Source organism: Phoca vitulina, unplaced genomic scaffold (genome assembly GCF_004348235.1).
Source record: "Phoca vitulina isolate PV1807 unplaced genomic scaffold, GSC_HSeal_1.0 scaffold1, whole genome shotgun sequence".
Lineage (NCBI taxonomy): Eukaryota > Metazoa > Chordata > Mammalia > Carnivora > Phocidae > Phoca > Phoca vitulina.
In genome coordinates, this window is record NW_022589704.1 from 32,353,225 (window position 1) to 32,367,358 (window position 14,134).

A 14,134-nucleotide genomic window follows, 5' to 3' on the forward strand; every position below is an offset into this window, starting at 1 on the left:
TGGGAGGGGGTGAGGAGAGAGGCCCCCAACCCTGGGTTTATACCCACATTCCCTAGAGAAGTAGCAACAGGGCATGAAGACCTCCCCTTGTAGGCTCCAAGGAACAGAACAGGGACTGGGAGAATAAATCCGATTGTGCTGCCTCAGAGAAAGGGAGGAGGTGCTGACAGAGTGATACCCAAACAAGCTGAAAACTTATGTCCATGCAAAAATCTACACAAATGTTTATAGCAGCCATATTGGTAACTGTCAAAAACTAGAAGTAACCAAGATGTCCTTCATTAGGTAAATGAAGACACATACTGTGGCACATTCATAAACTGAGTATTATTATTCAGTGATAAAAAGATATGCACTATCAAACCACATAAAGACATGGTTCTTCCAAGTGAAAGAAGTCAGTCTGAAAACAGTACATACTGTATGGTTTCACATATATGACATTCTGGGAAAAGCAACACTATAAATACAATAAAAAAATCAGTGGTTGTCAGAGGTTGGGCATGACACGAGAGAAATGAATAGATGGAGCACAGGGCATTTTTAGGGTGATGAAATTATTCTGTAAGATACTATAATGGTGGATACATGACAGTATGCATTTGTCAAAACTCATACAACTGTACAAGACAGTAAACTCTAATGTACTCTACAGACTTAGTTAATGATATATCAGTACGTGTTCATCAATTGTAACAAAGGTACCAACCTAATGCAAGATGTTAATAATAGGAGAACTGTGGAGGAAGGAGAAAGAGCATGTAGAAACTCTGTAGTTTTTCCAAATTTTTATATAAAATGAAACTGCTATACAACATAAAACCTATTAGAAATTTTTTAAGGAAGTTTTTTAAAAAGTGAGGTCTCTGGAAATAGAAACATGTTCTGTGACTGGCAGCTATTAAACATTAAATTTAAAATAAAATAAACATTAAATTAATCATCAGAGATTATCTCCTAGTTAAAAAAAAAAAAAATTCAACCAAAAGATGTGTTGGAACATTCCAGTGCTTGCCTATAATGATCAAGAGTTAGGGGCTCCTGGGTGGCTCAGTTAGTCGGAAGCCCAACTAACTGAGGTCATGGTCTCAAGGTCATGAGATCAAGCCCTGTGTCAGGATCTGTGTTCAGCTTGGAGTCTGCTTGGGATTCTCTCTCTCTCTCCCTCTACCCCTCCCCGCAATTGCATGTACACACCCATGCACTCTTTTTCTGTTTCTAAGATAAACAAATAAATAAATTTTAAAAACAGCTAAACATACTGGATTTATTTTTTTAAAGATTTTATTTATTTGAGCAAGAGAGCGAGAGCACGAGTGGTGGGAGGGGCAGAGGGAGCGGGGAAAGCAGACTCCCCGCTGAGCAGGGAGCCCGATGTGGGACTCAATCCCAGGACCCTGGGATCATGACCTGAGCTGAAGGCAGACGTTTAACCGACTGAGCTACCCAGGAGCCCCTAAACATAACTAGATTTAAAACGGTTATTTATCTATAGGATTTCTGATTTCTGTAAAATTGTACTAAGTAGTTAACAAGACAAAATATAACAGATCAACAGACCAACTCATGTTTTATTGCATAAATAAACCCTTTTTCCCTCAACCTTTTAATTCTTGTATTATTTTTCTGAATTTTAAGGATGATTAAGAACACAAAATCAAAAAAATATCTACAGTTCTGGGAGAGCCTAAAATAGGGTAGAAACATTTTAGCAATTACTGCTCAATCTTTCCATGATTCCTGCAATCAAATACAATGAGCAATTAAGTGAAAGGTAAATAAATGCACAGTAAATTAAGTCCCTGTTTGTCTATTAATTAATTCTAAAATATTTATAGAACAAATAGTATATATTATAGGAAATGGCTTCCAAAAAGAAGATAGACTTTAAAGAGGCATAAAGTGCCCCTAACCCAACAGTTCTTAAATTTGTATATGCAGGTTAATGTGGAATTCATGAAGAATTAGAATGCCTGAGCTCTTTAGAGTCAGAATTTTCATAAGGCTCAAGCTCTGTATTCCTATTAAGCTTCCCAGTTAATACTTATGCACACCGAAATTTAAGTACCACAGACCTAATCATCTATAAACCTGGAAATATAAGCTGTAGAATAATTATAATTTCTTTGGCAAAATTATAAAATGAAAGGTTAGAAAAATATATTTCACAAATGATAATGCACAGTAGTAAAAATGTATATGTGTTTACAGGTGAGGACCACACAGAAAATACTGGTAAAACAAATTCTTGGTTAGGTAAAAACGTCAGTCACTGTCTTTACGGTAATTTTTTTTTTTTTAAATCTTAGCTGAATCTCTCTATAACTAAGTCTGGTAACTAAAAGGCTTTCCAGTAGGGGTGCCTGGCCGGCTCAGTCGGTGGAGCATGAGACTCTTACCTCAGGGCCATGAGTTCAAGCCCGACATTGAGCATCGAGCCTACTTTAAATAAAGAAGTAAAACATAAAATAAATAAATAAAAAGCTTTCCAATATAATAACAAATCACAAGGCTTTCATAAAAGGCGCACTCAAGGGGCGCCTGAGTGGCTCAGTCAGTTAAACGTCTGCCTTTGGCTTAGGTCATGATCTCAGGGTCCTGGGATCGAGTCCTGAGTCAGGCTCTGCCGTCAGCAGGGAGTTTGCTTCTCCCTCTCCCTCTGCCCTTCTCCCTGCTCGTGCTCCCTCTTTTTCTCTCCCTCTCTCAAATAAAAATAAACTCTTTAAAAAAAAAAAGGTGCACTCAATCTAAAGCTCCATATGAACAACAAACACCATTAATAATAAATAAATGCATTGTTATTTTGATAATTTTTTAAAACAGATAACTAGTTTATTTGTTTGTACCAGGTACCTGCAAAGAATAATGAAGAACTTGACAAGCAAAATTGACAAAGCTTGCTGTTGTTCCTCTAACCCATCTGCCATTTTCTGAACACACTGTAGTAGCTGGATCCTTAGAACCTGCAGAATATTATCAGGAAGCAGAGATATTCCTGGAGGCACATCATCTACCCTATCAGGGGGAAAATAAGAAGGGTGATTAAGTATGAAGAAAATCTTTGGCACTTTAAAGGAACTGCATTTTCACCTCAAATCCTAAAGAAACTCTTTTATTCCAGATGCTCTGTGCCTTCTCTGCAAGGCACCACCAGATGATCACTATGACACTTTAGAAGATTAGTATAACACAGTAGTTAGTCTTACTTCAGAAGAGGCTTACTGAAAAGAGGGAGAGTTAGAGAATCTATTTAATATCTTCAATTGTGCTATTTTCAAAGAAAATATTCAGAATTAGTTCACCTGCTACTTAGAAATAAAACGTGTGTATATATGCATGTATACCATTTCTAAAGGAACAATAACTAGCATATAAAAATGGAGTACCTATAACTAGTTTAATATCTGTCAACTGCTTTACTAAATAAACAATATTCACCTACCTATAGGCTCCCCAAACCATGTGGTCAGAAGAGGGAGATAAGATAACCAGCAAAAGGAAAGGAGAAGGATAAATAGGTAAATGGAGAACCCTAAGCATGAACATTAATAAATTTTTTTAAAGTAATACATCAGTATTTTATGACAACCGGTTTCTGGGTAAGAAGACCATCTGGTTCTTCAAAGACAAAAGCCAACACCAGATGTGACTGGCTACTCTCTCTTAGGAGAGATCCCCCAGAATCAAAGTGAGAAGATCTGTGTATTAAGTTCCACCTCTGTACCATAAAGTACACCATTTAATCTGTGAAGTGCCCTATTCTATAAAATTGTAATTTCTGCCCTATTTCATAGGGTTCTGAAACCAAAAAGTCAATGTGCATTTTTAACTATGAAATATGTAAAGAACTATAAAAATGTAATATGTTTTAAATATACTATCGCTAGGGACACCTGGGTAGCTCAGTCTTTGAGCATCTGCCTTCGACATGGGTCACGATCCCAGGGTCCTGGGATCGAGCCCCGCATCGGGCTCCCTGCTCGGTGGGAGGCCTGCTTCTCCCTCTCCCACTCCCCCTGCTTGTGTTCCCTCTCTCGCTGTGTCTCTCTCTGTCAAATAAATAAATAAAATCTTAAAAAATAAATAAATAAACTATCACTAAAGCCTACAAATCTTTTCATGAAGTCACTGAATACTAATTTTCCTATTTCTTTTAAGAAAAATACCCAATCACAAAGAAGCACCATGAAGAGCAACTATGATTAAATGACAATCATACTTTAAATCGTGTCTTCTTCAGATAACGCTTAATATGATTTACTATTATTTTTACACTGAGTTTAAAGCTATTTCATTCACTGTAGACAGAAAAATTTCAAGCACATTACCAGTAGTCATATAAATATATGATAAATATTTTTAGCCTCTTCCTGAACCATCCCACAACATTATAATAAAATAAGCACCTAACTTCAATTACACAGAAATCACAAAGCACATTACTAAGGCTGCGGAATTCTATAACCATGTCACAAAAATGCATGTTTCATTTTAGTCCGGGCACCACTTCCCTTGTTTTTTTTTGTTTTTTGTTTTTTGTTTTTTTTTTAAATATTTTATTTATTTTTATTTGAGAGAGAGAGAATGAGAGAGAGTGAGTACATGAGAGGTGGGAGGGTCAGAGGGAGAAGCAGACTCCCTGCCGAGCAGGGAGCCCGATGCGGGACTCGATCCAGGGACTCCAGGATCATGACCTGAGCCGAAGGCAGTCGCTTAACCAACTGAGCTACCCAGGCGCCCCACCACTTCCCTTGTAATTTGTATTCTTTCCTTCTCTTTTATAGATGGTACCAGAAAAACTCTCATTTTTATATATACTTTTTTCCCTGCTAAAGAGCTAAAAAGAGGTGATGAGAAAAACCACAGTACCTTCAAAATAATAAAGATTTAAATTTAAATATAACTGATTTTCAAGACTAAGCTAAACTATTCCTATTCACTTTTCCAAAATCATAAGTCAACAAGAAAGAAACATTAGATTTCTCAATATTCAATCCTAGTTATAAAGGATTAGTTCCCTTTTTCCTTAGTTGTCCCATTCTCTATTTGCATTTTTAAAAATTTTACTAGACAGAAAAAAATTAGCTTACAAAAGAGAAATCTATTGTACTTATGCTCGTTATAAAATTGGGGTTTGATTAGAACATGACTTGTAGATAAAGTTGAGAAAGTTTTGGCCATGTTCCTAATGCGATGAGGATTTAAGAATTTGGAAGCATTTTCCCATCATTAGAACTTTACTGCCCCCAAATTCTAAGCTCCTTTTGCTGAAATTTCCCAATCCCCAGAAATCTGTTTCACTTCTCTGTTTGACTACTGAATGTCTACATTAAACAGCTGCCTACTGTTGTCTCCATCTAACACAGGAAGAGAAGTCCAGCTTAAATTCCAAGGCTTTAAATTCTGGTAAAAGCATTCTTTGCTTGCATTAGGAATTCTCTAACTTAAAAGTTCTGTCAAGAGGCGCCTGGGTGGCTCAGATGGTTGAGCGTCTGCCTTCGGCTCAGGTCATGATCCCAGAGTCCTGGGATCGAGCCCCACATCAGGCTCCTGGCTCAGCGGGAGCCTCTTCTCTCTCTCCTTCTGCCTCTCCCCCTGCTCATGCTCTCCCTCTCTCTGTATCTCTGTGTCTCAAATGAATAAATAAAATCTTTAAAAAATAAATAAATAAAAGTTCTATCAAGTCAGTTTAACTTAAATGAGGATTATCTGTGAGTTTCTTATCTTTAAGGTGAACAGACTAGTTTTATACATCTTGCACATCATATTCACTTGAAAAACTGAAAGTTCTCTATTAGTAAGATCTAAATTCATGGTTTAGTTTTCTGTCAGATATGAAATAAAGTTTTAAATAAACCAGCTAAATCATGAATAAAGCAATGTTCTGGCATTCTTCATCTTATTTTAAATATAGTGGCAATAAAAGTCTACATAATGTTTTAGGAAATGACCTCCCAAAAAAGGAGACATGTATAACAAGTGCACCTTACAAACTTTAGAAGACTTCATTTCAATATTCCAAGTATTCAAAGGCCCAAATCCTGACTCCATAAAATCCTTAGGCTCATGATTTAAAGTGAGCTGCAAATTATTAAAATAAAAGCACTTCGAAGCACAAACCAAAAGAATACTCTCTTATGAGTAGACATCAATAATATGTAATCTTGTTTTGAGTTCAAGATTTAATACTTTTCAACCTTTATAAACCTGTTACAAATCATCTAATGAAGAATTCTAAGACTGTACTTATAAATAATGAAGTACTAGTGCTTTCTGAGCATTAAAGCACATCTTAAGTTCAATGCCTTGGTCCAAAGCTCTGATGATTTCTTCTCTGAATTATTAAAATTGCCTCTTAACTGCGCTTCTTGCCTTCAGTCTCAACCGTTTCCAGTTTAACCTCCTAATGCTACCACAGGGACTTTTAAAAAACAAACTTCATCATGACACTCTCATGCAGAAAATTCTTTAGTAGAGCCTCGCATCTTCTGTAACAAAAAATCAAAGTCCATTAGCTATGCATGCATGGCATTTCATGATCTGGGTTCTGATTCTCCAGACTCAATTCACCCACGCCCACCCTCTTACTGCCTACCTCCATCCGCAAACTGCAAACACTTCCCTCCTTGAAGATTTTTAATTCTCTAGATACTCTTTCTCATCATCAACCACCACCCATTTCTCCCCTTCCACCTCATAGTATCTCTATAAATGGAGTTCCTATTGTGGCTAAAAGTGTCTGGTGTCTCCTCACTTCTCCAGCTTTTTACCCCAGCCTAACCTCTCTTATCCAAGTAACAACTATGACGTCTTCAAGATGGCTTGAGAAAAAAGTAAAAAACTTTTTCTGGGAAGTGGGCCTGGGAACTGTGAATGTAAAATGGTAGTAGGCAGAGCAATGGCAGATAAGATTTATACTTCTACTTGTACTTTTCCACAAAATTTGAATTTTCCTCCCATTTTATGATTTTTAAATCTAGCTTTGAAAAATCTGAATACTTCACCTCCTCCAAGATGTTTTCGAAGGCCCTACTCTATAATAAAACCATAATTTTAAGTATAGTGTTTTCAGTGAGTTCTGTGAGTCTAACTAATTACTGAGCCAAAGGGAGTCGTGAAAACTTCCAAATTTGTATCTGGTTGGTCAGAGATGAGGGAGGCTCCCAAGACTTGCAACTGGTGTCTGAAGTGAGGGCAGTCTTGTTGAGGACTTTGCCCTTCATCTTTTGGATCTGTCACTACCTCCAGGTAGTTAGTGTTAGAAATGAAGTGTGTTGCAGGACACCCAGTTGCTAGTAGTTCACCAAGGTAGTCCTCTCTACTTCTAGAAGTCAAATTTCATATTAGCAGGAAAGCCTGCTGTGATCAATTAACGAAGTCTGCCATGAGAGCAGGGTTATGCAGGAATACCATGTATGTCACATAACTGCCATCCTTGTAACAGGTCATCAATGAAGTCTTTGTGTCTCAAATTAACAAACTCATCTAAGGATAAGAAGTTTATACATACCTGGTAGGCAACTTTTCAAAGTCAACATCTAAGAACTGTTCATAGCTAGAAACAAAACTGTCCAACCAGAGCTTCAGGTAATCTGGATCTTTCTGAAATAAGAAAACCAATATTAAGTATACCTATCAGAAAAAAACAAAAAACATGCTTTCATTCCTATAAGCAGATATGAAGCAATAATATGAAATCTCTTAAGTGATATTCATGAAAACATATGTGCTATTTTAAAATGTCTATTAAGTATAGGGGCACCTGGGTGGCTCAGTAGGTTAAGCATCTGCCTTTGGCTCAGGTCATGATCTCAGGGTCCTGGGATGTAGCCCCGCATCAGGCTCCCTGCCCAGCGGGGAGTCGGCTTCTACCTCTCCCTCAGTCCCTCCCCACCTCCCCACTCAAGCTCTCTCTCTCGCTCGCTCTGAAATAAATAAATAAAATCTTTAAAAAATAATAATGTCTATTAAGTACAGTGAACCCTCAAGTGGCTTCCCACGTCACTCACACAAAGAGCTACAGTCTTAACAATGTCCTATAAGATTCTAAACAATTTGCCCTCCCCTATCTCTCTGACCTTAGCCTCTACTACCCTGGCATCCTGGCTGTTACTGGGACATGCCAGACGTACTCCCATCTTTCCCACCTTAACTCCTTTCAATAGCTGTTTTCTCTACCCAGAAGACTCTATAGATGAATGGCTAACTCCCTCATCCTCTTCAAGTCATTCTTTAAACAACATTCTCAAAAAAGCCTACTTTTACCACCCTTTCTTAAAACTGCTGATCTTCTTACTATCCTTTACCTGACCCCATTCTGTCTTCCCACCCGTGGTGCTTTCTCACCATCTATCATACCATGTCATTTACTTAGTTATTAATTTATTGTCTGTCATTTCCCCTAGAATATAGACTTCACAAGTTTAAGGCCTTTCTAAGGGCTTACCACAAGTGACTTCTTTTTGTTTACTAATGGATACCAAGTGCCTAAACAGTGCTTGAGACTGAGCAGGTGCTCAATAAATATTTGTTTAATGAATTAGTGAAAAATACAAGATGCATAAATAAAATAAAATCAGATATAGATCATTAACCTAAACATAAAAGCTAAAATTAAATACTTCTAGAAGAAACTATAGGAGATATAATATACCTTTATAGGAGACATACCTTTGCAACCTTGGGGTAGACAAAAATTTCTTGGGAGCACACAAAAATCAAAAGCCAAAAAAAATAATAGTAAGTCTTAATCAAAATTAAAAACATCGGGGCGCCTGGGTGGCTCAGTCGTTAAGCGTCTGCCTTCGGCTCAGGTCATGATCCCAGGGTCCTGGGATCGAGCCCCGCATTGGGCTCCCTGCTCCGCGGGAAGCCTGCTTCTCCCTCTCCCACTCCCCCTGCTTGTGTTCCTGCTCTCGCTATCTGTCTCTCTGTCGAATAAATAAATAAAATCTTAAAAAAAAAAAAATCTACCCACCAAAAGACACCAATAAGAAAATGAAAAGGCATGCCATATACCAGCTGAAAATATTCTTAATACATATATTTGACAAAGAACTTACACCAAAAACATATAAAGCACTCCTAAAAATCAATACCAAAAGGACAACAACTCAATTTAAAAATGGGCAAAGGGCAAACACCTCACAAAAGGGGATTCAGGAATGACCAGTGTGTGAAAGCATGCTCAACATCATTAGCTATCCAGAGAAAAGCAAATAAAAATCAAATGGAACACCCATTACACACTCACGAGAATGGCCAAAACTAAAAACCTTGACCATTCCAAGTGTTGGAGAAGATGTGGAGCAATTAGAACTCACACTTCTGGTGGGAGTATAAAATGGTATAATCATTTGGAAAATAGTTTGGTAGTTTCTTTTAATGTTAAACATAGACACAGAACATGGCCCTTCCTTGAAAGAGGGAAAAACACAGAACTACAAAAATGTACAAAGATGTTCATAGAAGATTTATTTTTAATAGGCAAAAGCTGGAAACAACACAAAATTCCATCAACCTGTTCACTGACAAAGAAATCGTGGTATACTCACACAATGGAATACTATCCAGGAGTAACACTGAATGGACTGTTGAGACGACGACAAGCAGAAATTCTAAAAACGTAACTGAGCAGGAAACGCCAGACATTAAAGTGTATACACTGTATGGTTTCATTTATACAAAGTTCTGGAGCAGGCTATGGTGACGGAAATTAGATTACTGGCTGTTTTTCAGAGGACTGACTACAAAGGGACACAAAAGAAACTTTCCTCGGTGATGGAAATTTTCTGTTTTATTATATAGCAGTTACACAAATGTTTACCTGTATCAAAACATGAAATTTGACACTTAAAATGTGTGCATTTTATGGTCTGTAAGTCGTATCTCAAAGTTTATTTGAAATGATTCCTCAGAAATGTCTTTTTAAATATAAACTGCATCGTTAAAAATGATGCTCAAATTTATTTCCTTCCTCTCCTTGACCGTTCTTTACTGAAGTCAATTTCAACAACACTCAGAAGTTTTACTTAGTCATTAAATATTACTGGTTAGGCACTGCACTTGGATAAAGGGAACTCAAGTAATTTATTTCCCTAAAATAAAAGCATTACACTACAAATCAGAATTGCTAAAAGAATGTTCCCAGAATGTACAGAGACTGCTGACCTTTTGTGTATTTGTTTTTTCTATTAATATACTGTTCCAAAATCAGATTGTAAATTGCCACTATCTACATCATCACTGAGAAATAAGATGGAAATATTTCAAAAAAAGATTTCTCACGTGAGAAATTTTCTCAAGGGTTCCATTACTTGCTATTTTCATTTCCAACTAGCACATTATTCATGTATTCATTTACTCATTTATCCACTCAGAATAGGAATCCAGAAATACAAGTAGCTGGAGTTTTCCTTATCATTTTTGCTTTTAATAAAGCCACAAAACAGTCTCATAACACCATAAAGAATTAATGCATTTCTCCTCATAGTTTATTTAGGAACTCTACAGTATCTGGTTCAAAGTCTAAAGGTCAGGGTACCAAGTGGTTGGCAGGTACAAGTTCTCCTAGGAAGCTGACCAACTATAAGGAAAGAAATGGTACTTAAATCTGGAAATGTTTCATTTAGTAAGAAGTAAAGTAGTTGCAGTTTTTTGAGCATATGCCATGTGCTAAGTACTACAGCAAGCATTTTTAAATAATATGTATCATTCTATTTACTCCTTACATCTATCCAGAGGTTTCATTTCCCCATTTTGTAGGTTAGAAAAGGGATGTTCTAGAATATATAACTTGTCCAGTCACACAGTTAGTTATTGATAGTGCTGGGATTAAAATGCAAGATATATGAATCCAACTGTGGTCCTTCTACTACACTATACTGTCTTTGAACTATAAGCACAGCTCTAGTGAGCAAATAGAGGAAAAAGAGTTATCAGGGTCAGTAAACTCAAGGCCGTATACAATTTAATACACAAAACAACCACATTCTACACAGCCTGACAAAATTCTTAGAGAATCTACACTTTACTGCCAAAAACCATAAAAAGAAAGATCTCCACGTACCCAGAAACCATATTAATTAAATCTCAAGTTTAGTCACTTTCATGGTTAAGAGTTTGGTATACTGAAACACCACAGTATGATCTATTTTTCCATTTGTACACTATTTATTAACATAACACATAAATGTATTACGTACTGCAGGAGCACTGGGGCCAAATTACGTGGACTCTAATACTTGCTTTGCCACTTTCTTGAACAAGTCATCCTATCTTTGCTATCAGTCTTTTCCTCTATAAAAATGAATATAATGATAGTACCTTTCTTACATGGCCGTTATAAAAATTAAATAATCTAATATATGTCAAGGGCTTAGAATAATTCCTAGCACAGAGGATATGCTCAAGAATTAATTTTATTTTTATAACCTACTATGTGCCAAAATTAGGAAACTCCCATAAAACAGGAATAATCTATGCAACAAACATATTTAAATATTTCATGATCCCCCTTGACATATGATTTTAATTGTATTCTCTTCTTTTTAAATCTCTTTGCATTTACTATCTGTGTAACTTTGGCCATGTTACTTGATTTCTCCAATTTGTTCTTCATCTATATTATTTCCTACCTCATAGGGTGTTGAGAGCACGAAATGAGATAACATACGTAAGACATTCAACAATGCCTGTCATTTAGCAATTACTCAAAACACGTTGGTTACCATTAAGATATAGACTCTGCCATCAAGTTGGTCATGATTCAATGTAATAAAATAAGCACTTATGAAATAATTACAAAATCAAATATTCATCCAATCATGTGCCATTGTTTAAAATAGTCTTTCATTTGAACTGTTATATAGTTCTCTACTGGTCTTTATAGCTTCAATTCATCCTCCCTATATACAGCTACTAATGGAATTTGTTAAATTTTAATCTAATCATTTCTTCCCTCCTGTTCAAATACCCTCAATGGCCCCCATTACCACAGGATGAAGTTTAAACACTGCCCAATACAGTGACCACTAGCCAAATGTGAATATTTAAATTACATTAATGCACAGAAGGCTTTTACCTTCTCTTAACACCCATTCCCCTGGTGGGAGGCATTAGTGGGTAATGGAATTAAGAGATCCATATAATTTCACGTAGTTCTTAAGGGGTGCGGTTACAGGTAAGAATAGGAGAACACCTTACTTCCTCCATGCAATATTTAGGATGTAACAGTCCTTCAAGTTTTAAAACTATAAATTTTTAAATACATATACATATTTCAACCAATATTGGGCAGTTCCCAACTTACATATGAGTTGCATTTATAAAAGTTCATTTAAGTCCATTATATTCATAATATAGTTTCTAATTCCTACCAAAAGAAGATAAATCTCCCCTCAATGGAAACATAATTATTAATGGTAATTCATCTCTCAAGTCAGCCCTCAGGTTTTTCTGACAGAACCTAGCTACCTCAAAAAACATTTAATAAGTACATACCAACCACATAACAATCAAGAACAGTACTAGACTCTACAGCTATGACAACAACTAAAACGTAATCTTAAGTCAATTTTACCTAAAAAAAAAAACAAAAACCCTATAATCTCATCCTCAAAGTGCTCACTGTTCAATAGAAGAGAGGCACAAACAAATAAATGCACAACAACATAAGAAGTAAAGCAGTTGTAAAAAGTATAGAAATAATAAAAAGGGGGAAGCCTAGCTGGCTCAGTCGGTAGAGTATGCAACTCTTGATCTTGGGGTTGTGAGTTCAAGCCCCAGGTTGGGGGTAGAGATTCCTTAAAAATAAAATCTTAAAAAAAAAAAAAAAAAAAGAATAAAAAGTGAGTTACTGTCAAAATCAGAAATAACTGAAGAGCAGAGGCACTTAAAAGTTTTCACAGATCATAAGCAGATACATTCAAGGACAGAGGAGGTTAAGAGGGGAATTCCAGACAGAAAATAGCAAGATATTTTCAAAGATGTACAATATTTGGTCCCATTAAATAAATAGATAAACCTGGAGAAGTCAGCATTTCCTGAGCAAGTACTTAGGGACATTGTTTACTTGGATGACAAGTATTATGTGAAGTTAGAGAAAAAAAGAAGAAAAAGAAGGATGGCTGTGTTTAATCAAGTTTGAGAAGCACTAGTTAGGTTAAATGAGATTTTTAACAATATATTATCTTGAAGATGAAATATGCCTTGTGAATGGCACTGGAAGTGGTGTTTCTAAGGTGAAATTTTCAAAACGTATATAATCACAAACCTTATCTTCCTGACTCAATTCCATTAGTTTTTATCAAAGAAACAACTTTTTATTTGGTTGATCTTTTCCATTATGTTTATTAATTTGTGCTCTTTCCAAAAGCATGTTACTGAACAATTTCAAACATACTTAGAAGTAGAGAGAATGAGAATAGAATGACTCAGCTTTAACAACTACCAAATCATGCATGACCAATATTCTTTCACCTGTATCCCCATCTTCAACTATATTATTTTGAAGCAAACCCAGATATATCCTTTCATCCACAAATATTTCAATACATATCCCCAAAAGGTATCTTTTAAAAATATGACAGTATTATCACATCTGAAAAAATTAGTTCCTTAAAATCGGTCAGTGTTCAAATGCCCTTCTTTTTTAACTGTGTGATAAGATTAGGACCCAATAAAGTCCACAAATTGCATTTGGTTGATGTATTTTTTAGGTCTATTTAAACCCATAGGTTTCTATTAATTTTATTTTTTTTGTCCTAATTTATTTGTTGAAGACACTGGATCATTTATAAGGTAGTATTTCTCACATCAGGATTTTGCTGACTGCATGTTCTTATGTCATTTAACATGTTCCTCAGTCCTCTATATTTCTAATTAATTAGTAGATCTAGAGACTATCAAAATTAGGTTCTTCTGGGGTTTTTTTGGCAAAAAAATACTTAATAGGTGTTGCTAACATGTCCTTCAGAAGGTACATATCGAGTTATCTCTTTTGTGATGTTAAAGCTACTGATCATTTTCTACAACCAGTATTTTATGAGTAATTTTTGCAATAAACCTTACAATTTTCTTATGTCACCATGACTACTAGAAATATTTGCAAAAGAAACCACTATTAACATACTCT

At 35.9% G+C, this 14,134-nt stretch overlaps 1 protein-coding gene across 2 annotated transcripts in view; it reads right to left on the bottom strand.

The window, feature by feature from the left end:
• The window catches only part of NBEAL1 (neurobeachin like 1), a 179,402-nt gene that overhangs the window by 148,714 nt on the left and 16,554 nt on the right, over positions 1-14,134 (bottom strand). For both annotated transcript variants that reach the window (XM_032404324.1, XM_032404314.1), the window contains exons 2-3: positions 7,511-7,602; positions 2,854-3,015 (exon numbers count right to left, since the gene is read on the bottom strand). In XM_032404324.1, the coding sequence (XP_032260215.1) occupies positions 2,854-3,015; positions 7,511-7,602 (254 nt within the window). The remainder of the gene's footprint in view (positions 1-2,853; positions 3,016-7,510; positions 7,603-14,134) is intronic.